This window comes from Schistocerca americana, chromosome 3 (genome assembly GCF_021461395.2).
Source record: "Schistocerca americana isolate TAMUIC-IGC-003095 chromosome 3, iqSchAmer2.1, whole genome shotgun sequence".
Taxonomy (NCBI): Eukaryota; Metazoa; Arthropoda; class Insecta; order Orthoptera; family Acrididae; genus Schistocerca; species Schistocerca americana.
In genome coordinates, this window is record NC_060121.1 from 773,261,672 (window position 1) to 773,286,796 (window position 25,125).

Consider the following 25,125-nt stretch of genomic DNA (forward strand, 5'->3'; position numbering starts at 1 on the left):
AGATGAATGATGAGCTCTGCAGGTTTCTTTGGATTCACACACATTCAAGTGAAGGACTCTTGAGAGAACTACAGTTCAAAATTACGATTCGAGGAAACAAATTAACGTCTATTAGATTTCTGTTTTGACATTAGCACACTTTTTGCATGAATAAATCACTGTTAAATGATCACACGTTTTCATTTCATAATGGAACCCATATTTGCATGGCATCTTATATCCGTAAGACATCTTTCCCAAATTTAAATCAATTTTATACCGGATGTACATGTTAGGCTTAGCAAATAATCTGAATAGTTTATCAGTCGGAATTTGTCCGATTACGGTAGTTACTTATTCAGTACATCCATAGCTGACTTAGCCTTCTTCAAAAACTCTGAACTAAATTTCTGCTCAAAGCACTTGCCTTTTTGAACTGATTTTAAAATTAAAAATTTCTCCAAAGAAGTTTCTGAAAGCATGGTCCTGAACTGAGTTTTGGTCTTTGTAAATGTGCTAAAAATTCTCTCACATTCCGCATTATTATGTGGAATCGACAAAATAGCCAGCATCACCTTCGCAAGTTTATTATATTGAAGTCAATTCCCTCTGCTGCCAAGTTGGTTTCTTCCAGCTGAAAGTTACAGAACTGAGAGTGGAGAATATCAACTTCTGCACCTAAGTGTTCACTTTCGCTAGTCAAAATATTAGGAAATCTGTTTATGAAAAATCTAAGGCTGGAAAATGCTTTGCCAATTGTAGAAATATTTGCAACGTCTGCATGCATTAAAACTTCGTGTTTGAATGGAAATTTTTGTGTCATGTAATCACATGACGACAAGAAACATTTTCTTACAGACTTAAAGAATATAGACTTTCCCTCAGGCTTCAAAGTGGTCACCAAAGCAAATGTAGAATTCCCTATCATCAGATCACAATCATCCTTTTGATTTGCTGGAGTGTGATAATCTACATCAGTAAGAGAGCTGGAGGTTTTAATAATGAGTGGTCTCACAAATCTTGCCATCACATTCTTCAATAGTTCCTCCAAAATCGACCTCAATAAGTGGGTATGTAGGGCACTTGACTGAAGAGCTACATTTGGGCTCTCAAAGATAGGCATAAAACTTGGAAGGAAAAGGTGTAAAGATTTATGTTAATTTGATGACAGAAACATGAATGGCCGTTCCTCACATGATAAAGCATGGTCCACAGTGTAAATGTTTTTCTGTAAAACTGATGATTGGGTTTTTCTTTTAAGTGAGGAGTGTGGTGAAATCTTACCACAGTGCTTGGACTTGTGATATTAAGTAGACGCATCTACATTTTGAGTGTGTTTTGGAATTTTATAATTCTTCAAAGTTTCCACTTCAGAATCCTTAATTCCAATTTCTCTCTTGAACAAACTAACCAAAGGGTCCCACTGCTCCAAAATCCTATCCAAACATCTTTTCAACGATAACCATCGTGAAGGCACGTTTCAGAATTTTCCTCATTTCTGTGTCATGTGAAGTTTGAAACTTTCTAAATTTTTCTTTTCACTTTGCACTCCTTTCCAAAGAATAAAATATGTCAATAATACTTTCATCAACATTAAAGGCAAACATGCTGCCCCCTTCTCAACAGCAAGATTAATTAGGTGACAAGAACAGCCTACAATGATTAAGTTAGCAATTTCTTGCTTCAAACTTCCTGCCACACCCTTTTTAGCACTACCATTACAGAAGCATTATCAGCACAAAAAGCCAGACAGTTTTTTAATGGAATACGGAGTTCCCATAAAGTTGAAAGTAGAACATCAGCAATATTAGCTCCAGTGGCATGCCCTTTTAAATTAGGCACAGAGAGTAGGCAATTTTGAATTTCATCGAGTTCGAGGCTGAAGAACGATGCGATAATAGGATATGACTTAAAGTCTGTTTTATTACTACCATCGGCAGCAATAGCGAATGGATTCGACTGCAAGTATGTCTTCGCCATTCTGCATGAAAAATAATCAACACCTCCAAAATACACAGCCAACAACTACTACAGAGCAAACAAATCCCGCAGCAGAACCGAGAACACAATGGTCCTACATTCTATACAATGGTCTTGTAGCAGCGATGCCAACCCTGGCGCACTGTAAAGGGGAGTCAAGAATGAAACTGTCGAGCGGAGGAGCGGGGAGGGGAGAGTAGTAACCCTAAATATTTTCCCAAACATTTATCCCTCTAACTTCCCCCTAGGCAGCTTAATTCCCCCAAAATTTAGGGGAAAATCCCCCAACTTGGCAACACTGCCTTGTAGACACAAAAATGCTAATCACTTCACTTGGAACGACTATCGACTACTTCTTGTCCACCATATCTTTACGATTGTGCTGGTGCTACCAGAAGTGGAGGAAATTGGGACTAGTTGAAAGATATTCATTCATCTCCGAACACTGCCAGCGATAAGTTCGTTACTTCCTTGTAGATATGAAGTGCGAGCTACGCCTACTTCCGCTCCAGACAGCCACCACACGAATCTTCCAAGTTAACGTACACAAGTAGCAGCCACATCTTGTCATCCACCAATATACCGAAGGCGCAGGATTTTCAAATAGTAAGGAAAGTACTGAAACTGCTCTGAAAATCAGGAGATCAGTCTTCATGGTCGGGAGATCGTGAGAAAGAAGGGAAAATCGGGGGTCTCCCGCTTAAATCGGGAGAGTTGGCACATCTGATTTTCTGTATTCAGAAAGGCCCGTACAGGACCTGCAACATGCAGTCGTGCATTATCCTGCTGAAATGTAAGGTTTCGCAGGGATCGAATGAAGGGTAGAGCTATGGGTCGTAACACATCTGAAATGTAACGTCCACTGTTCAAAGTGCTGACAATGCGAACAAGAGGTGACTGAGAAGTGTAACCAATGGCACCCCATACCATCATGCCAGGTGATACGCCAGTATGGTGATGACGAATACATGCTTCCAATGTGGGTTCACCGCAATGTCGCCAAACACGGATGCGACAATCGTGATGCTGTAAACAGAACCTGGATTCATCCAAAAAAATGACGTTTTGCCATTCGTGCACCCAGGTTTGTCATTGAGTACACCATCGCAGGCACTCCTGCCTGTGATGCAGCATCAAGGGTAACCGCAGCCATGGTTTCCGAGCTGATAGTCCATGCTGCTGCAAACGTTATCGAACTGTTTGTGCAGATGGTTGTTGTCTTGGAAACGTACCAATCTGTTGACTCAGGGATCGAGACATGGCTGCACGATCCATTACAGCCATGTGGATAAGACGCCTGTCATCTCGACTACTAGTGATACGAGGCCATTGGGATCCAGCAAGGCATTCCGTATTACCCTCCTGAACCCACTGATTCCATATTCTGCTAACAGTCATTGTATATCACCCAACGCGAGCAGCAATGTCGCGATACAATAAACCGGAATTGCGATAGGCTATAATCTGACCTTTATCAAAGTCGGAAACGTGATGGTACACATTTCTCCTCCTTACACGAGGCATCACAATAACGTTTCACCAGGCAATGCCGGTCAACTGCTGTTTGTGTATGAGAAATTGGTTGGAAGCTTTCCTCATGTCAGCACGTAGTAGGTGTCGCCAGCGGTGCCAACCTTGTGTGAATGCTCTGAAAAACTAATCATTTGCATATCACAGCATCTTCTTCCTGTCGGTTAAATTTCGCGTCTGTAGCACGTCATCTTCATGGTGTAGCAATTTTAATGGCCAGTAGTGTACAATTAGAAACTAAGGGTGGAGGGGAAAAAAGGAAAAGATAAGAGTGGGGACAAAGAGAGAGAGAGAGAGAGAGAGAGAGAGAGAGAGAGAGAGAGTATTTTTAACATGTTTGATGCATTACTGCAATAACATGTTTGATGCATTACTGCAAAAAATTGATGTCCATTAAAACTATCAAAGAATATCATTGTAAATCTTTGATGGTGATAATGTAGCATATACAAAAAGGACCTGACAAATTATTATTATTATTATTGACGATGTGGTGATGGAGAAAATACTATAACCGTAAGTGTACTATACTACAGCATTAGACCGCATTTAAGCAGGTTGACCAATGACAATATTCATTAGCAACAAGAAACGGGAGGGGGGGGGGAGAGAAAGAAAACAGCAGGTTAACATGTAGGTATCTTTATTAGGCCATTAGATGACTTTTCAATACCAGTCTCTTACACATTAAAAATGAGAGCAGGCAAATGCAAATCAGTTGATTGAGAAATCAGTTCAGTCATCACAGACATTCAGTGTTGCAACCACGTCCTAGCTATTACAAACACGCTGACACTACCACACACAATTATGATTACTAAAGGGCAATGGGGAAACAGAACAGCCATAAATAGTACTTAGTAAATTAAATATTAACAATGTGGTTGCACTATGAAGTAGTTATTGTGCTGCCCATATTGTCCCATCACATGGCACAAATAACTAATAGAAATTTAAACAAAGATGGTGGAATTAAGATTTAAAAAATGAATCTATGCTAACAGAATGTCAATAATGTAGGTAGGGGAAGCTACCATACAGCAGGTACTTAGGCCACAAACACACTGCCATTGGTAACATGCCTGTGATGCAAATGTCTCCTGTGCTGAACATAACACGATTCCAAATGAGTTTTTTGTTGTAAGTCTTTACCCACACTAGTGGAAACCATTTCTCACAGTGTATTTACATTTTATGATAATTTATGTCTAGAAATGAGGACACTATATTGTTTTGTGGTACTCCTCCATTAATACTCAAAGGTTTAACCAAATGGAAAGGCAAGTGCAGTAGTTATCATCAGTACATGACAATATACTACAGAAGACCAGACATGAATTATCTGCTATGGGAGCTGAATATGAAAGACTACACTGGCTTCTATACCTTTACTAGGATGTCATAATCTGATTTTGGCCCAGTGTTTGTTAATTTATGAGCTTCACCATGGCCATTTTGTTAACCTGATTTTAATGCACCAGACGGCATATGTGATTGATTGATTGAGTCATTAATTAAAAATTTTGCATAATTTACAATAATTTTTGATATGTTCCCAACGCAGATGCATAAAATTATTCCATAAATTCTTATAAAAGCAAACCAAAATTTTATCAATACTTATGTTCTCCCTTGAATAGCAAAATTTAACCTAGTTGTTTTCAAATAATCATGTAGTTTCTTAAATTGCTCATATGCTAATCTTTAAATAGTTGAATGTCACTCAAAACGCAACAGTTTGAAAGGGTCTTTAACTGTAACTGTCATTCGAAGGAGCTGCTGTTGAGTGTGGTGACTTTTAATTAATTAATGAACTAACTGAACTATTGCAGTTTACTTATTATTGAAAATCAAGAACCCAGTGCTGAATATAAAATGCGATGTTTTATAAAAATACGGCCAATGTTTTATGACACACTTAACTGCTTGTTTTAATGACTCATTAGAACTACCACTGATTATTGGAGAGTGCTTCATAAATCCGTTTTTCAATAATTTTGCAATTCATACGAGTAATTCCGCCACTGAAATGTTACTTATATTTAAGTGCCAACCTGACTGTACACTCACTAATATTTCCAGAAAGCAGGGAAAATGGTCATCATCCAAACAGTATAGCTGTGAGGCTAATAAAACTCATGAATTGTGATGTTGAGTACATTATTTTAAGCAATCATCATCAGAGACTGAAAAGATTTTGAAATTCATGGCAAGAGACTGACGTGCTAATGTGGAAGAGACAGGCTACAGAAAACCAGTTTACTGCTTTACAACTTGTTACTTATCATGTTTTGGCAATGTCACATCCATTCAGAGATTTGTATATTTACATCCAATTTCAATTTCAAAGCAAGCAATATCTCTCTTATAACAATTCTGTCATCGTCTATTTTGAGTGCAGTCAATGTGAGGGTGGAATCTGCACTCACCACAGAGTAGCTGGAAAAATAGTTGCAGATATTGTTGGAAACATGTTGCAAACTTTGTGTGTACATGCCTTTTCAGCGACATTAGGAAACAAGCATTGATTTTACAGCTATTAAGACCACTCTCCAATTAGGACAACAAAATAAACTCTTTCTCCTAGTTCCATCTATGGTACTTTTATCCACTGTTTTATTCCACTGCTTTTTTCATTGACTTGGAGTGAATTTCAAGAGCAACTGAGTCTCTCTGCTTTTTCATTCCACTAATAAACTACCATAATTTGTATATAATAGTGGTTATGATATGAATTAATCAACATTGCGAACTATTCTGTTGAAGGGAAAAACATCTAGCATCTCTCCTGTAAATTAAGATCTATACTACAAAGTAAAATTTCCTTTTCAGGGACCAATAGTGACAAATACAAAAAACTGCATTGAAACTTAAGGTGTACAAATAAAAATAAAAGCAGTGAATACCTGTTTTTCTTCATAATGTGTTCAAACGGTCGCAGAAAGTCTTTCTGGAATCTAAAGTTTGCAAATTCTCCTTTTTCAATGAACTTCATTGACAATTGGCGCAGTGAATCCACAGCAAAGAATGCAATGTCTTCACTTGGACTGCATCCAACTTTATTGAAGTGGTCACCTAGTACTTGCCATATTCGAGACCACTGCAGTCTTATGCGCCCCATGTTATAATACGAAATCTCCACTATCTTCTGAAGGCTGAACATACGTGGATGTGATGGATGTGCCAACTCATCTAATGAAACCTGTAACAGCAAATGTCTTACATAAAGATACAACACTGACTGATAACATTCTATGGGTCAATAGTGGGAAATAACCTGCTTCCTGAAGAGTATGGTAGTGATTATATTTCATTATTAATTCTTCATATCCAATGCTGTTTAAAAATGTAAGCCTTCATATCAAATTATTCCAGCAATTTCTATTCAGAAAATATTTAACATTTAGATCTAAAAGTATACATTGTAAATGTTAGGTATCTGTAATTACATTTACCTGTATTCACTTTGGCTTGTATCGAGTACAGTATGGTTTTTAATTTTACTGACTTTTAAATGAAAAACAATTGGTACAGTACTGTGTGTTCTGTTTACGTTGACTTCCAGGCTACAGAAACAATTTTTGAGAAAACACTAACACCAATATGCATTACAGTTACATGTCTTGTGGCACTTTCATCTCCGAGGAACTCAACATATTAGAACACATGAGTTAAGCATAGACAAACTTGAGATGGTTAGTTTTAGAAGGATTCTGTACAATAATACTAAGCTGAGGTGAAGTAATCACACAAATAACAATAGATAAGTTCACTCTTACTGTGGAACACTGTAAATTAATGAGGATGAGTAGGAAAAACAATCCTGTAATGTTCTAATACAGTATTGGAAGTATGCTGCCTAACACAGTCACATCATTTAAATATCCAGATATAAAAAAGCAAACCGATACGAAATAAAATAAGCATGTATGGTCAGTTATAGGGTTCTAGGAAAGTGTAACTGATCTATAAAAAAATAACAGGCACTGAAAATTTATGCAGCCCATTCTTGAGCACTGCTTGAGGGTTTGGGATCTCCACCAGGTGGGATTAAAGGAGGATATTGAAGTAATTCAGAAGTGTGCTGCTAGATTTGTTACCAGTAGGTTCGACCGACACATGATTATTGTAGAAATTCACTACAAGCTCAAAAGAGACTCCTGGAAGGGAGATGACGATCTTCCTTATCTGTTATGCCTTAGAAGGGTATAGCCCTCTGCAATTTTACAGAAAAATAAGTTAGGCATAGGTAAGAAAATTAGCTAGAGAAGCAGTTTATAATGACGTTTCATCAATAACAATTCTTATAATATTTATGACAAAAACCACCATCTGCTACTGTCAAATGATTCGCAGCTGCAGTGAATCGGTGTGCTGGAAGAGCTACTGAGAGTCGTGTACCTGTGATATCTGTACTAGAGGTACCTCAAGTACTATCCTCTCCAGTGGATCCTGTCTCTCCACTGCAGAAAGTAGAGGTTCTGTCATTATTTGTCCACTTCACTGCGAGTAGCATGTCAATGATAGATCTAGGTGCTCTGTACAGGATGGACAGTGACCAGGGAAGACTCAGGGTGTTCTACCGATCCCCCTAACCAACAAGTTTGAGATCCTGTCTTTTGCTGAAACTGAGCCAGTGGAACTCACTTCACCTGTTTTGTCTGGTGTCAGGAGGTGGCAAATCCTAAAGGGTAAGGGTCTATTAATCGTCGGCAGTTCAAATATATGGTGAATGATGGTATCCATTATGGAAATGGCAGCAAGGAACAGGAAAGGATATCAGGTGCGCTCAGTTTGTGTGCCTGGGAGCCTCATACAATATGTCGAAGAGGCTATTCCAGTAGCCATTGACAGAACAGGGTGCAACCAACTGTAGACTGTGGCACACATTGGAACAAATGATGCCTGTCATCTTGGGTCATTGCAGCGACCGGCAGAAAAGGTTGAGAAGACCAGCCTTTTGCATGGAGTTTCAATGAAGCTCACAAATTGCAGTATTGTCCCCAGAACTGATCGTAATCCTTTGGTTCCGAATCAAATGGAAGGGCTGACCCAGAGACTTTGAAAGTTATGTAACAAGTTAAGCTGAGACTTCCTGGACTTGCACCATAGGGTTGAGATGTGTAGGGTCCTCCTAAATGGGTCAGGTAGGAAACCCCGAAGTATCAGTGTCAGATCGAAAGAAACGCTTCCCACTGGTGAGAGTATTAAAATCATAATGGTATTGCTCAAGCATTCAGAAAAAAGTGCCAGAGATGGAAGCGCTCATGAAAAGCAGTGAAGCTCACATAGTACTAGGTACAGAAAGCTGGGTGAAATCTGAAACTAACAGCACTGAGATTTTTAGTGAAAATTTAAGTGTATATCGAAAGGATAGGCAAATGGGAAATTGGAAGTGGAGGTTGTATTTGTTGCAGTAGCCAAGTAACTCAAATCCTTCAAGGTAGAAATTGAAGCTGTATGTGAGATTGTTTGGGCAGGACTCAGTATCAGCGGTGGGCCTAAAATGATAACTGGATCCTTCTATCATCCACCAAACTCATCTCCTGATGTAACTGAAAACTTTAGAGGAAACCTCATTTCACTTGTACGTAAGTTCCCCAATCATAGCATAATCACTGGTGGAGACTCATCCAACAATTAATTGGGAAAATTACAGTTTTGTTAGTGGTGGGCATGATAAAACATCCTATGGAACTTAGCTAAATGCCTTCTTACAAAGTAGATTGTTTATAAATCACTCATGCGACCAGTTCTAGAATATTGCTTAAGTGTCACTTAATTGGTTAAAATGTATTTTTTTTTATTTCTAATCCTTTGCCACATCATTTTAATAACCGTGTTAACTTTTTGCGTTACTCTCATTTTGTCTTTCTATTATTCTTTTTTAATTTGGAATCTTTGCACATATGATTTTAATTTCATCATTGTAATTAATTTTATGTATAAACTTTGAGTAACTATTTTCTGTTTCATCATTTTAAATTTCTGCCTATGTTATTGCAATCAGTATTTCTATTCCTCATTTTGCTTCAGTTTCTTTTTATTTATAGTCCCTTCTTTCATTTAAATCTTCATCTGCATTTTTCTATCCATAGGGCAATAAGAATTTATGTTTTAAATGTTTGTATAATGATTGTTATAAAAAAGCATATACTGTGACAAAAAATATATATGTTTGACACCACTGCATAGCAAATATAAAAAGATTTGTTTTTTAATCAATATATCAGCATTTTCAAAAGCTTACATATTATGGTCGTTCATAAGAAAAGGTTAATATGAAGAAAAAATGAGAGCAAACAAAAATGCCAAGCAGATGAAGAAAATGATCTGGAAATGGATTAGAAATAAAAAATTAAATTTAAATCGATTAGATGAATAAAAATAATGATTGAAGTCTTCTAATACAAAATCAAAAATAAGAAAATTCAAAGAACATGACTGGATTTGAACTCTAAACCTTCAGCATGTCAAAAATGTATCTTAATCACAAGGCTACACTGCAGCACTCTTAACACTATTATTTTTAAGACTCTAGAGCATCTGTGTAATTCTTTTTCATCGCTTACTTGCAACTGAGAGCCCAGTTTGATGAATGGCTGCTGGGTACGATACCTGGGACCCTAAGCAACATCACCGTATAGACAGTTTCTAAAGTCAATACCATTCCTTGGGGTCTTCCCCTGACAGTAGATTTTCATCACAGTACTGTTGGCAAATAGTTGTACAGAGTTTTGTGTCTCCCATTACATTTGTTATCACTAGCAGGATTGCAAACACACTGGTAGAGAGTGGGTTCAGTCTTGGTGCATGAATAACCTTCCATTCTACACACACTAAGCAAATTAGTCCTTTTGGCTGATGGTGTAGGTACTATAGTTAGGGGCATAAAAATTTCATACAAATGAAGAAAAAGATAGAATTGAGTGTTTTAATGACACAGCACAAAACTGGCAGTTTTTATGATAGGTCTCAAAATTGCCATTTTCCCTGTTCAGTATAAAAATATTGTAAATCTGAGGGCAGTAGTTCACTAATACTAGTAACTGACATGGATCTCGACTTTACTGTCAAGGCTGAGGTCCATTGATAGCCTCACAAGGATCGATCATTGCCCACATACAAAACTGATACCCTGTACGTGACTTCAAATGAAAATACCCCAATTCCAATGAACTTTGTTCTGGTAACAGTTTTATTCGTAGGTGTCACATTTCCTAACACTTTTGCACAACAAATCATAGCAAAAATGACACTTTCTTCTTTTTAAATATTGGTAAGTGTGATATTGGTCAACTGCTACCTCTATTCTAAGTTGGAAGAAAATAAATAAAAAATTGATGAAGAAACCAACAAGCTTCTGGAGAACACGATTAAACAAGTACTTCAGACAGCGATGAAGGAAACAATTAAATCCACCGGGTTGCACCTTGAAACCAGGCTGAAAACTTTTTATGGACACAGATCTACACAAGTCTTTGCTTCAGACAGTGATATCTATAGTGGATTTTTGGAATGCTATCAAGGGTCATAAGGTTTGCACGCACAGTATCGGAAAGCTGGTGGTGATCCTTAGCCATATAGTCACTATGATTCACGACCACTGTTGTGGAGCTTTTGTGTGTGGAAAAGATGATAAGGTCTGGATTGGCTTACAGTTATAGATAGCTTCCATTTCTTTCAAAGGAAAGGATCAACAATATCATGAAAAGGATAGATTGCTACTGATCGTGAAGATTACATCTTGAGTTGCAGACATGCACAACAAAAACACTGCTGCACATTGAGCATTGCTTTCGGCCAAAGCCTTCATCAGAAAAGGGGACACACACACACACACACACACACACACACACACAAAAGCACACCTCATGTACACATAATCACTATCTCTGGCCACTGTAGCCAGAATGCAAATGTCACATTGAACAAAAGCAGCAATTGAAGAGACTGCTACCTGGTGGAGCATGCAGGAATTAGATGGCAGCAGGACAAGGCAGCCAAATGCAGCTTCGGGAGTCTGTGGGGGAGGGTGAAATGGGGAGCGGAATAGGTGAGCACAGAAGGAGAAAAGACCAGTGGGTACATTGGCAGGGAGCAGTGCACAGTGAAGGTGAGGAATGTGAATTGGGTGGAGGTGATAGGTCAGAGGGGGCGCAATCTGTTGGGTCCAGGGAATGTTGCCAGTTGGTTACCATAGGTTCAGACTGGTATATTTTGGGAGTGGAAAATGTGGTGTAAGAATATCTCCCATCTGTGTAGTTCAGAAAAGCTGACAGTGGAGAGAAGGATCCACATGGCCTGCATTGTGAAGCAACCATTGAAATAAACTTTTTGTTCAGCTGCATGTTGTGCCACAGAGTGGCCCAATTTGCTCTTTGCCACAGTTTGGCTGTGGCCATTCCTTCTGGTGGACAGTTGGTTAGTAGTCATACGAACAAAAAAATATGTGCAATGTTTGCAGCAGAGCTGGTATTTGACATGGCTGTTTTCACAGGAGGCCCGGCCTCAGATGGGGTAGGATAACCCTGTGACAAGACAGGTATAGGAAGTGTTGGATAGGTGGTTGGTATTGCACCTGGATCTTCCACAGGGATATGATCCTTGTGGCAAGGGGTTGGGATTAGGAGTGATACAGTAGAACCCCACTTTTATGTTCCCGGAATTAACGTTTTCCCGCCGTTTACAACATTTTTCATCATTCCCGTCAAATTTCCTATGACCACAATATTAATTTGCACCCAGTTTTGCGTCAACATATTTACAATTTTCTCACAATATATGCATTACGAAAAAATATTTGTCGAGAAAAAACATGATGCTGGCATGATGTTGGTTGTCCAGTAGCGTTTACAAATATTACGTAGTTAAGTGTCTTGACACCAGGGCGCTCAGCAGACTTGAACCGGTAAACATGCAAAAATTGGAAGAATTTGTGCCGTATCTCCCGCCACTGCCAAGCACTACTTGACGTAATGGCTGATGGGAGTAACTAGGTTTGTTCGAATGAAGATATCATGACCATTCACAACCATTTCCAAACACTCTACTGCACATATGAAGTTTCGTGATTGTTGTGATCATTGTGACATCTTTGTCCAACCATATTTAGCGTGTTTCGGCGTTTGGCGTCATGTGGTGCTAGTTGACACAGTCATTCACTTTGCGTTGCTCAAATATTTTTTAGTTTAAACGCAATGGCAGTTACGAATTTTTTTTCATGCTGAGCAAAACATGTTTCGAGAGATTATTCTCATTGTCAGGTGCAGTATTTTCGTGATATTTTTTGTGGTGTTACACAGTGTGAGTGATAGTCTGCCTGTGTGGCGTTTTCTACATAACTGAGGAGGCACAGCACCTGATAAACTCAAAAAGACGACTACAGTGCACGAGAGGCAGACTAACACATATTCAAACACCACACAAAATACTTATGCACATATTTGCACTTGACAACGAGAAAAAATTCTCGAAAGACGTCATTAAGCATGAAAAAATATTTAACTAGTGCAGTATTTCATTATTTAAATAATGAATGACAGCTATAGGCTTTCCAAAAACATTGATGACAATGTTTGAAATTAAAAATTCTCAAAATGCGTCATTAAGCATGAAAAAATACGTGGCTAGTGCCGTATTTCATTATTTAAATAATGAATGATAGCTTCAGGCTCTCCAAAAACATCGATTACAACTTTTGAAATTAGGTCAAACGTTTGCACTTCCCAGACAGTTATCAATTCCAGTTACAGCAGCAGTTCTTATTAGATAATAAACCTTCATTAGATAATAAAAAAGTCCCTGACAAGTCTTTTGCAGCCTTTTATGTACATATATTTTACATAAAGTGCGAAAATGCAAGGGGGTATCCTATATGTAACTTTTACAGCTTAAAACATTATTTCCCACATTTTACACCATTTTTCTGAAGTCCCTTGAAAAGTGTAAAAGTGGGGTTTCACTGTATATGACTAGACTAGGATGTTGTGGAGGTTGGGTGGACAACGGAACACTACTTTAGGAGAAGTGGTAAGGATCTGAGGTAGAATGTCTCTCATATCAGATAGATAATCAAATCCCTGACAAAGGATCTCTCTCTCTCTCTCTCTCTCTCTCTCTCTCTCTCTCTCTCTCTCTCTCTCACACACACACACACACACACACACACACACACAAAAAAATAATAAATAAAAGACATAAGTTTGACAAGATGCTCACCTGACATAAGGCTCTTACGAAATCAACAATTGCATCTCCATCAAGCCTTGTTGAACCAGTGAATATTCTGTCCACAGCAACAACTACACTCTGGGAGCTTGTTTCCCCTATTGATTCTTTCACACTTGCTGAAAAAAACAAAGATAAAAGTGTAATATTCCTTTAGATACAAATTCTGCAACTGATCATCAACAATGAAAATGAGGAAAAATGCATTAGTACCTGTCTGAAGTAAACAGGCTAATGCACCTGAATATCAAGGGGGCCCAGGAGAAAACATGAGGTAGATGTCTGCATGAGAATCTTCCATTTTATTGTATGTGTGCCTACAAACGGTTTCACTTCAAAGATATACACTAGTCTGAATCTCTGTTTGTGCATGAGCAATATTGACTGAAAAATCTGCTTATCTGACAATTGCATTACTTATTCCACTCAGACCAACAACATGGTTCACAAAGTGATTTCCCATACCATCCATCTTAATCAGACACAATATTGCTGACTCATTCCAGGAACATTAAAGTGCGTCATATTAAATCTCTGCTAGAAAACCATCAATACTTTCATCTCAAAGGTTATAATTTTAGTAAGTCATTCCCCAAAATTCCCTCAACACCTTGCAGAGTAACTCACTGTCACTTTCCCCTTATCAGAAACATTCTAGGCATACCCTGTGCATCTCTTCAATCAGATTTCATGTTCTATGGTTAATCTGTTGTAACAGTGACACCTCAGGCTGCCAAACATGTCATGTAATCCCTCCTCTCTCTACTTACTCCTATTCCCACCTGGAAACCCCATTCTCATCAACAATCAAGGAACACGTGAGACCGTGACAGTCAGTCACTACCTGACATGAACAACTGTTCAACTTCATATGTCGACTGCTACTGAGAATAAATGACACTCGCAGAGATGTGACTGATAACACAAAATATTCTATTTCACTGTATGCTCTGCAACATAACTGACATGACGTTGATGCTCTGTTTGAGGTAAGAGATTTATGTTGTTTTCACATGTACCAGCACCTCAGGATTGTGCAAGGGGAAATTTGGCTCCTGCATGAACTACACTATGAACCTGCCATTATATTCTTTCCCTCATGTTATCAGTTCCTTCATATTTGCACCTATGTAGTCACACTTATTCTCTTTTTTTATTTTTGTGGCTGCTATTTCTTTTTGAGTGTTTGTGGCTGCTAGTTTTCTGTAGTTCATTTTCTCTTTCCTTATACTAAAAATAGCAGTCAGGCCAGCTCTCAATTATACTGTTCTGAGTTTAGACTTATTCTGTTAACACTAAAATCTAAATTTTGCTCTCATACTGTGCTAAACTATTTCCCTTGACTCAGATTCTGCACGACTTTCCTACTAAGTTTCTTAGTAACCCTACTTTCTGCAAGGTATTACTTCCCTTCAACAGTTAACATACTGAACAGAATTCTCTAATAAAACATAATATCTATTGACTACACTTACAAAATTTTGTTAATCACATTCAATTAATGGCAGTGAATCATAATCTCTTATTAAATAATTAAATTGAAAATATACCAATGAAGCAATCTCTGTATTTCAAATGTGGAATGCTAATAGATTTGCATGGAATTTCAGGAATCTGCTCTCATTCCAATCATACAAAGTTTTACTACTAATGAAACCACAACTGGAACATTGCATATTGTACTAACTTTCAACAGTGCTGTCTTGAATAACAATATCTGACTTGTCTTACTTACGGTCTAAAGAGCTTAGGTTCAGTTTCAAAGGATCAGAATGATGGTAGTCTGTGTGGTTTGCTCTGGGTCCAGATATGAACTGTGGCCTTACTCCAGTTCCAACAAGCTGAGCTAGTTCCAGTTGAGATATACATTTAACTATGTCCAGCCATGAGGTACCAAGATAATTGCCTGAAACCAAAATTCAGTTACACTGTCATCAGTGTGAGTACATATTAATTGTCTGTTATTCTTAAATTTGAAAGCAATAACAAAAATTATTACAACATTTTTGTCCAAAATACGTAAATGTTTCTGTGAATCTAAGTGTCATACTTACATCAGAAATCACTGAGGAACAAGATCATAAACTTTTCTGCATCCATAAGCTAGTACATTGTTCAGTGGCTGGAAACCATTGTGATATATTCAGATCTATTTTTCAGTTGTTTACTGTTTAAAAACATACATCACAATTTGTGTGATATGCTTACAAGGAAAGTCCCTATGTAGAGGTGTTTCTCACCTTCAATACACAACAAAAAGTAAATAGTATCACCTACACTACATTCAAGTTCTGACTTGGTTGTTCTTTTCTACCTATCTTATACGCAATATTTTCACCACGTGATTACACATAAATTTTAAGTGCAAATAATTATTACAGAAGCAGTTGACTGAAGATAACAGTTGCACTAAGCAAATTGAGCACAAGTCAGTTGCTGCACCATTATAGCTGTCCACTTTAAGATTGCATTCATAAGAATAATGTGTGATGCTCAATCCTGAAATGTTTAAGCTGTTAGGTATTTTAAATACAGCATCACAGTATATATTTTCTCTCATGAAATTTGTAGTAAATAATCCATTAGAATCCCTAACGAGTAATGACACCCATAACTCAGATACCAGAAGAAAACGTTACCTCCATTAAAACTGACACTATTTTAAAAGGAGTGAATAATGTTGTAAACAAAATCTTTGTTCACCTATTCAATGGAAAAAGTTAAATTTGACTGTAAGCTTTAAAAGTTCCTTGTGAGCAACCCCTTCTAATCCAGAGAATAATTTTTATTTAGAAACTAACTAATTATCTAGTGCAAAAGTACTACAGGCTCATATTATTAAAACAAAAATCTTTTTCCATTATGTGAACTCATCTGTAAATGGTCAGCTTGCAGCCATATTTAAATATCAATTACGTTAATACCTTCTAAACTGACTCATTGCCCATCATCATAATCTGTCATGTAAAGTGACCCATGGAATATATAACCAACCAATCAATCAATCTAAATATCTCTACCAACTCTGTTATTATATTTAACTTTCTGACCACTTTGAGACCACCATACTGACATGTCTGATCAGACACGAACAATGGTTTTCAAATGGCTCAATTCAATTTTCATAACTGTAGCAGAAAACACTTAGAATACTCACCATCAGTATGTGCAACTGTTATAAGGGTCTTTATGGTATCAATATTTTTTGCCTTCATCTCTGTGATTGGTGAATTGGCAGTAAGGAGTGTAAATCGTGCTAAAGCTTGAACATATGCATCTCTTTCCAACTGAAAAATGAAATGTTGCCTTGATCAGAGTCCATTTCTATGATATTATTAACACATGTCTATGAATATCTTTAACTCACAGTCAAAATCTTCCAAGTAAAAGTACAATAAACAAGGACAGACTATTAAGTAAAGTATCTTCTGCAATTATATATTTCAGACCTGATGTTCACGTATCTGTCAGCCATCTCAATCCTACAGATTAGTAAGACATTCCAGCACTAAAGGTAAATAAGGAACAGGACTCCAAAATCAGAAAAAGAAAAATGATAAATACAATATCTTTCAAAATCTGTTTCCTTTCTCATGAGAAAAGTAAAGATAGGAAAGGCTGAAGAGTAAGGAACAATTACAGATCACAAACTTATTAAGTCCTAGCTCCCAGATCTTGAAGTGGCAGAAATCACTACCCTTGATAGTTTATAAAGTTATGAGACAGAATTGTTGGCTAATACTTATCTTCAGATGAAATGTTAATACTGCCAAATGACAAATATGAAATTACATATACTATCCTAGTTTTCAGAACTGATAGTTTTGCCCTTACGGAAGAGAGAGGAATGAATATTGGGAAAGATTAAAAAGAAAGTAAGGTCATTACACACCAGGATGAGAGGAACCCACTGCAGAAGTGGGTCCCTTCATGCTAATATATCCTGTCCAAGCCATTTCATCTCTGCATAACTATTCCAACATATTAACTGTATTCAAGCCTTGGTCTCCCTCTAAACTTTTTATTATGCACATTTCACTATATTACCAACTCCTTCATGTGTCAGGAAGTGTACTAACAACCAATCACTTCTATTAGTAGGTTTCGTTTTTACCAATTCGATTCAGTTCACTAGTTACTTGATCTCCTCATGAAATCTTCAGCATTCTTCTGAAGTACCACATATCAAAATATTCTGTTCTCTTTTTGTTTGAACTGTTTACCGTACACATTACACTTCTTCACTTTGGACAAATATCCTCCGAAAAGACTTGCTAACATTTAAATTTATATTAGATGTTAAATTTCTATTTTCTGAATTTATTTTCTTGCTATTGCCAGTCTGCATTTTATATCCCCACTAATTGGCCATCAGTCATTTTGCAACACAAACTGCAAAAGTGATCTACTACTAATAAAACCTTATTTCCTAATCTAATTCAGTTAGCTTTGTCAGACCACACTCCACTCTTAGTGAATGAATAAATTAACTTTACATTACTTTTCATGTGGTTGGCAGCACTGGTGCAGATCGCACATGCTTGAATATAAGCTTGTGAAGATAAGTCTATAATAACTGTCAATTAAGTTAATATTACACCATAATTAAGTTAATTAGAGTCTGTTTTATATTATCTACTGAAGTTTTCACTCGTTTCAAAGTATTTCCTGAAGAAAAAAAAAATAAAATAAAATAAAAAAATCCACACATAAGGGCCGATCTCTGCGTACTTTAGATGTAGGTTGACATGCAAATTTACGACCTTTCTTTAAGTATTAAGTGAAGAATTTAGGTTGTTTTCATTATACATATATTTAGTAGTGTCATATCTACTTGGGGAATTAAAGGTTTTAAGTTCTATCTTATTTCCTTTCAAAACGCGTAAAGTACATATTGCACATACACGATCTTAGGCCTAATTTTTCGGGTATACAAGTTTTGATTTTTAACGTTAGTTTAACTGTATTACATTACTATATTAATAGTACACATGTATATTAGTGCTCCACATAACTTTAGTGACTTTTGTGATCTGTAGTTAATAGAATATTACTGATATTGCCTAGATAAATTTTGCAAAAAATATTGTAAACAACCATGAGCGAGAAGTGTTTGAGCTGCCATCGAAAAGCCAGTTCTGGGGTTCTGTGCAGCTGTTGTGGCAGCCCTTCAGGCTGAACTGGATAGTGCTAGGGAGGAACTGATGAGGTTAAGGGGGGAGGAGGGTGAAGACAGGTGGGAAGTTGTAGCAAGGGTTGGGTTGTTTGGGGGAGGAGACCAGACAGCGAGGTCATCGGTCTCATCGGATTAGGGAAGGACGGGGATGGAAGTCGGCCATGCCCTTTCAAAGGAACCATCCTGGCATTTGCCTGGAGCGATTTAGGGAGATCATGGAAAACCTAAATCAGGATGGCCGGACGCAGAATTGAACCGTCGCCCTCCCGAGTGCGAGTCCAGTGTGCTAGCCACTGCACCACCTTGCTCAGTTTGTAGCAAGAAACAGGGGCCACAGAAAGAGAGCGGTATCAGACAGTTTCATCATTGGCACAAACAACAGATTTGCCTTGCAACCTCAGTCAGCTAAGGAAGAGGCTCAAGTAGATGTAAGTGTAGTCAGCACTCATCAGACTTTCACTAGGAAATCAACTGTTGCAATAAAAGTAGAAAGTAGAAGGAAAGTTCTATTGTTAGGTAGTAGCCATGGAAGAGGTGTGGGCCAGATTTTGCAGGGAAAATTAGGTGACAGGTCCCAGGTCACATGTATTTTCAACCCCAGTGCATGACTTAGCCAAGTGATAGAAGATGTAGGATCATTGTGCTGGGGTTTTACAAAGCAGGATCATGTTGTGGTAGTGGGTGGAGTGAGAAACAGTATTGATAGGGATCAGGGCTACAATATTGAGTGTGACCATAGCATCTGCAATGAACAATACAAATGTTGGCTCGGTTCCTGCTTCCATGCGGTATGACCGGCCCCAATTGAACACCTCTGTCAGGAGGGTCAATATGGAGCTAGATCAGCTGCTTCGGGCAGCTACTTTGTCAGGCATAGGTTGGGTTCCTGTTGATGGTATTGGTAGGTGGGACTTCACAAGACATGGCCTGCATCTCAACAGGAAAGGGAAGGGAAGGGTAAACTGGCTGGGATGATAGCAAAATCTTGGAGGGAGGAGGTGGGGGGGGGGGGGGGCACATCACAAACTCATGGGAGTACTATTTTAGGCTAAGATCAGTGTCCAACCATCCCACTTTGATTGAAATTAAGCTTAATGAGAAGTTCAGACAGGCAGGTACTAGAGATGCGAAAATATCACAAGATTCACATAAAAGAACAGTGAAAAATAATGTTAATATATTGCATTAGAATATCAGGGGATTAAGAAACACAGTAGATGAGCTTCTTGTTTGTTTAGAAGATTTAGAAACAGGTTGGAATAGATGTACTATGCCTGTCTGAACATCATATAGTCACAGGTAAGGAAATGGTAAATGTAGGTGGATATAAGCTTTCAGCTCAGTAGAGACACTATGGAGAGAGGAGGAGTTGCCATATATGTTAAAATCAGTCACAGTGCGAAAAGTTTGGAAACTAAAAATTTTTGCGTAGAGCAACATATAGAAGCATGTGCATGTGAGCTTAAACTAAATAATGGCACTTTTTCTTTAAAGTCAGTACCACCATTAGACTTGTTTATTTACAGCATTACATTTACACTTAAACAATCATAATTTTGGCTTCAAAGTGCCATTATCAAGTGTTTTAAGTGTTATAAATTGCCTAAGATGGCATACTGTCATATTAAAATACAATATTAGTGTATGTACGACAGTATGCCATCTTACGCAATTTATAACACTTAAAATACTTGATAATGGTACTTTGAAGCCGAAATCATGATTGTGTAAGTGTAAATGTAACAATGTAAATAAAGAACAGTCTAATGGCGGTACTGACTTGAAAGAAATATATTATGACTGTGGCCTCGCATTATGACAAAATTATTAAATAATGGCACATTTATAATTGTAGCCGTGTATAGGTCCTCAACTATTTTTGAAAAAAATGGAATCTTTGTTGTGCTACCTGTCAGACAAAGGAAAGTAAATTATTGTTTGTGGGGATTTCAACATAGATTTTCTGAAGGAGTCCAACAGAAAGCTTGACCTTGAAGTAGTACTCGGTTCTTTCAATTTGACATCAGTTATTGATTTTCCTACTTGGCTGGTACAGTAAAGCAGCACACTGATATATTACGTTTTCATATACCAAGATAAATTTAATCAAATAAAAAATTTTCCTGTTAAGAATGGCCAGTCTGATCATGATGCACAGCTAGTTACAGTATATGATATAGCTCCATACAGTAATGCAAAACAGTCCTCCAAAATAGTGTGTTCCCTTAATGATTTAACGATTCAAAATTTTAGTTAACATGTTGCTGATTTAAAATTTTACCAATTTCATGGTACCTTTGTGACTATATTTCAAAACAGTTTCCCTAAGAAAACAGTGAAATATAATTGTAAGAAACCATCTAAAATGCTATGGCTTACTAAAGGGATAAAAATATCTTGTAAACAGAAAAGGGAATTTATCTTATAGCTAGGAAGAGTAATGATCCCCAAACAGTGAAACATTATTAAAACTACAGTACTGTATTAAGAAAAAGTTATTAAAAAGTCCAGAAGTATGTGTATTATGTCTGAGATTAGCGCATCTCACAATAAAATTAAAACAATTTGGAATATTGTGAAAATGGAAACAGGGCAACCTAGAGCACAGGACGACTGTATTTCTATCAAACACAATGAAAAGTTTCTTAACAAGAAGTTAGAAGTAGAAAACATTTTTAATAATCATTTTTAAGTGTTGTAGAGAAAATAGGATCCCGCTATTCATTAGAAAATGTAAGGCATTATATGGAAGAGGCAGTATCTATGCAATTTGATAAAATTGAAATTCAACCCACATCTCCTACTGAAATCAGGAAAATAATAAATTCACTCAAAAGTGAAAGCTCACATGGAATCGATGTCAGTTCCAACTGAGTACTCTAAAAGATTGTTCCCAACAAATAAGTAGTATTCTCAGCCACATATGTAGTAGCTTACTGAAACAGGGCATTTATCCAGATAGACTGAAATATGCTATTGTTAAACCAATGTATACAAAATGTGGTAGATTTGATGCTAACAACTACCACCCAATCTCACTCCTGACAGCTTTATCCAAAATTCTTGAAAAAGTAATGTATTCAAGAATAGCATCACATATTTGTAAAAATGAAGTACTAACAAAATGTCAATTTGGCTTTCAGAAATGCTTTTCAGCAGAAAATGCTATATATGCTTTCACTGATCAAATATTAAATGCATTGAATAACCAAACATCACCCATTGGCATATTTTGTGATCTCTTAAAGGCTTTTGATGGTGTGAATCATGAGATTCTTCTAGATGAGCTTAAGTATTGTGGTCTGACTGGGACAGTGCACAAATGGTTTAATTAATACTTAAGTGGAAGAACGCAGAAGGCTGAAATTAACAGTACAGATAGTCTGAAAAAACCAACAGAGTTCTCTAACTGGAGAGGTATCAAGAATGGTGTCCCACAGGGTTCAGTCTTAGGTCCCTTACTGTTCTTAATATACGCAGTGTAATTTTTAAGTTAACAAACCGGAATAACTCGAAAAATAAGCTTCACATGAAAAAATGTGTAGAATCCAAAGTTGATTATTTTCGAGAGGGACATTTGCTGGTGCTAAAATTAGCCTGCCGCCCCAGCCCCCTGGGGGTGGGGTGGGAGGCAACTTTAAAATTTCAAATGGGAACTCCACCTTTTTATTGCAGAATAAGTACATACATTTTGTCTTAAACATTTGTTTTGATTCTTGGCAGCTGGTGCTGTAATTCAAGAAAATCCATGTTCTCATTTTTACTTTGTAAATTTTGATTCGCTAAAACTAAAACTCCCCCTCTCCCCATAGGGTGGGGTTTGAGAGAGAGGAATTAAGAGTTTTAGAAATGTTGACCCAAATATTAACTTTTTCCGCAGATTCGGATAAGTTTTGTTTGTTTTGTGGTCACGAGGCCACAGAACTTTTAATTATCAAACAAATCATCTGACTAGCTGACTAACTAACCAAACTCCTACTTACTAATAAGTGAACTCATTAACTAAAAAACTAACTGACCCATGAACCTAATTTTTTATTAGATTCAGAGTAATCACTCTTGTTTGCTGACAAGTCTCACAACTGGTGTGCTTGCTTGGTTTGAGTCATTTAGTTTCGGGTGGAAAAATGTAGAAAACGACATTCATAAATCACATTGTTCATACCTTTATTTTATTTCGGAATATCGTGGCTGTTACGTCATTTACATTTTTAGAATTATGTACACTAATCAATATCCCACTCAGCCCTGATCGATAATCAAGGCTCTTATGCAGCCCTTGCTGATGAGCAGCGTAATGTTTCAGAGTGTCGCCAATAGGTAGCGCAGGAACGAGAAATTCGCTCTTCTCATAATAAGACTGGGCTTCAGAAATTCTAAATATTAATGTAATAAACGCAGTGTACCTTTTACCCATCTGAGCATTCAGACGGCAGTACTTTGTTTATAATAATTGTCTTTTGGGTGACTTATGTTTGATTACCTTGTGTTACTGCATTCGCGGCTGTTGCTCGCTACCAGTCGCGCTTGACACGGAGTTAGTATTGCGTGGCGGAATTACGGCGAGCGAGCCGCTTCTCACTCATAGAAATTCTAATACTGCCTTTCTCAACACCCCATATCTTTCCTCTCTTGAGATTAATAGGTGGTGTATATGTCATTATGAATTATCTTTCTGTGGAAGAAAAAATTGAGATGGTGTAAATTTATGGAGGAAGTGGGAGAAATTTTGACGATGCGGTTTCGCTTTATGTGCAGCATTTTCCTGGCCAAGTATGATCACGGTCCACTTTTGTTTGAGTTGTTAAACAATTTACTGCAGAAGGTAGTGTGAACCAGAAAAAAAGCCCGTGCAGCTATTGTTTGTGGAGAAAACAATCAAGTGGCAGTCCTAGCTGCTGTGGTTCATAATCCACGTGTGAGCACAAGAGAAATATCAAGGCAATCAGGAATTTCACACGAGTGTTTGGAAAATCCTGAAGCTCCAAAAATTTCATCCATAGCATGTATCCATTCATCAGGAACTACATGACGATGACTTCCAAAACCGTTTAATGTTTTGTCACAGGGCAGTTCAGTGGATGCAAACAAATCAGAACTTTTTGCCAGAGCACTTTTCTCTGATGAGGCAACATTCACAAACCACGGTGAAGTTAATTGCCGTAACATGCATTACCGGAGAGAACAGAACCCACACTGGATTCGAGAAGTCAACCATCAGCGACCTTGGTCAGTTAATGTTTGGTGTGGTATAATTGGCGATAAACTGATCGGTCCATATTTTATCGATGGTAATTTGAATGGTAACAAATATCGAGACCTACTTGAAAATGAACTGCCAGATCTACTTGAAGACTTGAGCATCAAACTTTGACAAACACGTGGTTTCAACATGATGGTTGTCCAGCGCATTATTCATTAGTAGAACACGATGTACTAGATCGACTTTACCATGGTCGCTGGACTGGAAGGGCAGATCCTGTGAATTGTCCAGCCAGATTGCCTTACCTTACCTCACCAGATTTTTTCTTATGGGGTTATCTGAGAAATATCGTTTATCAGGAAATGCCTACCACTCGCGAAAACATGCTGCAAAGAATAACAGATGCTTGTGCTCTAATTACACCAGACATGTTATCAAAGATGTGTGCAGGGATTTACAGCATGAGTCAATAAATGCATCAAAGGTGGAGGTAGTCTCTTTGAACATTTGATTTCATAAAACGATGAGATGCAAGGGATTTACGGACAACAAGCAGGCCGAAAGTGAGAGGCGAGGGGCGCACTGGAAACCAGCATCCCGAAATTCATTTACTTGCAAGTATTTGCAAATAATAAACAATAAAACGAAACTAATCGTTTCTTTTCAAGACTACCAAATCTTAAACGGGAATACGTTCATCTTTAGTTAGCGAGTGGGTTAGTCTTTTCTTCAGTTAGTCTTTGACTTTGTTTACTCTGTGAGTTAATGAGTTCACTTGTTAGAAAGTAGGATGTTTGGTTAGTTAGTTAGTCACATAATTTGTTTGATAGTTAAAAGTTGTGTGGCCTCATGACCACAAAACAAACAAAACTTATCCGAATCTGCGGAAAAAATTAATATTTGGGTCAGCATTTGCAAAACTCTTAATTCTTCTCTCTCAAACCCCACCCTATGGGGGGAGAGGGACAGTTAATTTTAGTGAATCAAAATTTACGAAGTAAATAAATATTTTTTATTTATCTGTAAC

General features: G+C 37.5%; 1 protein-coding gene across 1 annotated transcript in view; it reads right to left on the reverse strand.

The window, feature by feature from the left end:
* The window catches only part of LOC124605236 (brefeldin A-inhibited guanine nucleotide-exchange protein 1), a 257,319-nt gene that overhangs the window by 66,094 nt on the left and 166,100 nt on the right, over positions 1-25,125 (reverse strand). The window contains exons 17-20 of the mRNA XM_047136787.1: positions 16,877-17,006; positions 15,455-15,625; positions 13,711-13,838; positions 6,396-6,691 (exon numbers count right to left, since the gene is read on the reverse strand). Of these exons, the coding sequence (XP_046992743.1) occupies positions 6,396-6,691; positions 13,711-13,838; positions 15,455-15,625; positions 16,877-17,006 (725 nt within the window). The remainder of the gene's footprint in view (positions 1-6,395; positions 6,692-13,710; positions 13,839-15,454; positions 15,626-16,876; positions 17,007-25,125) is intronic.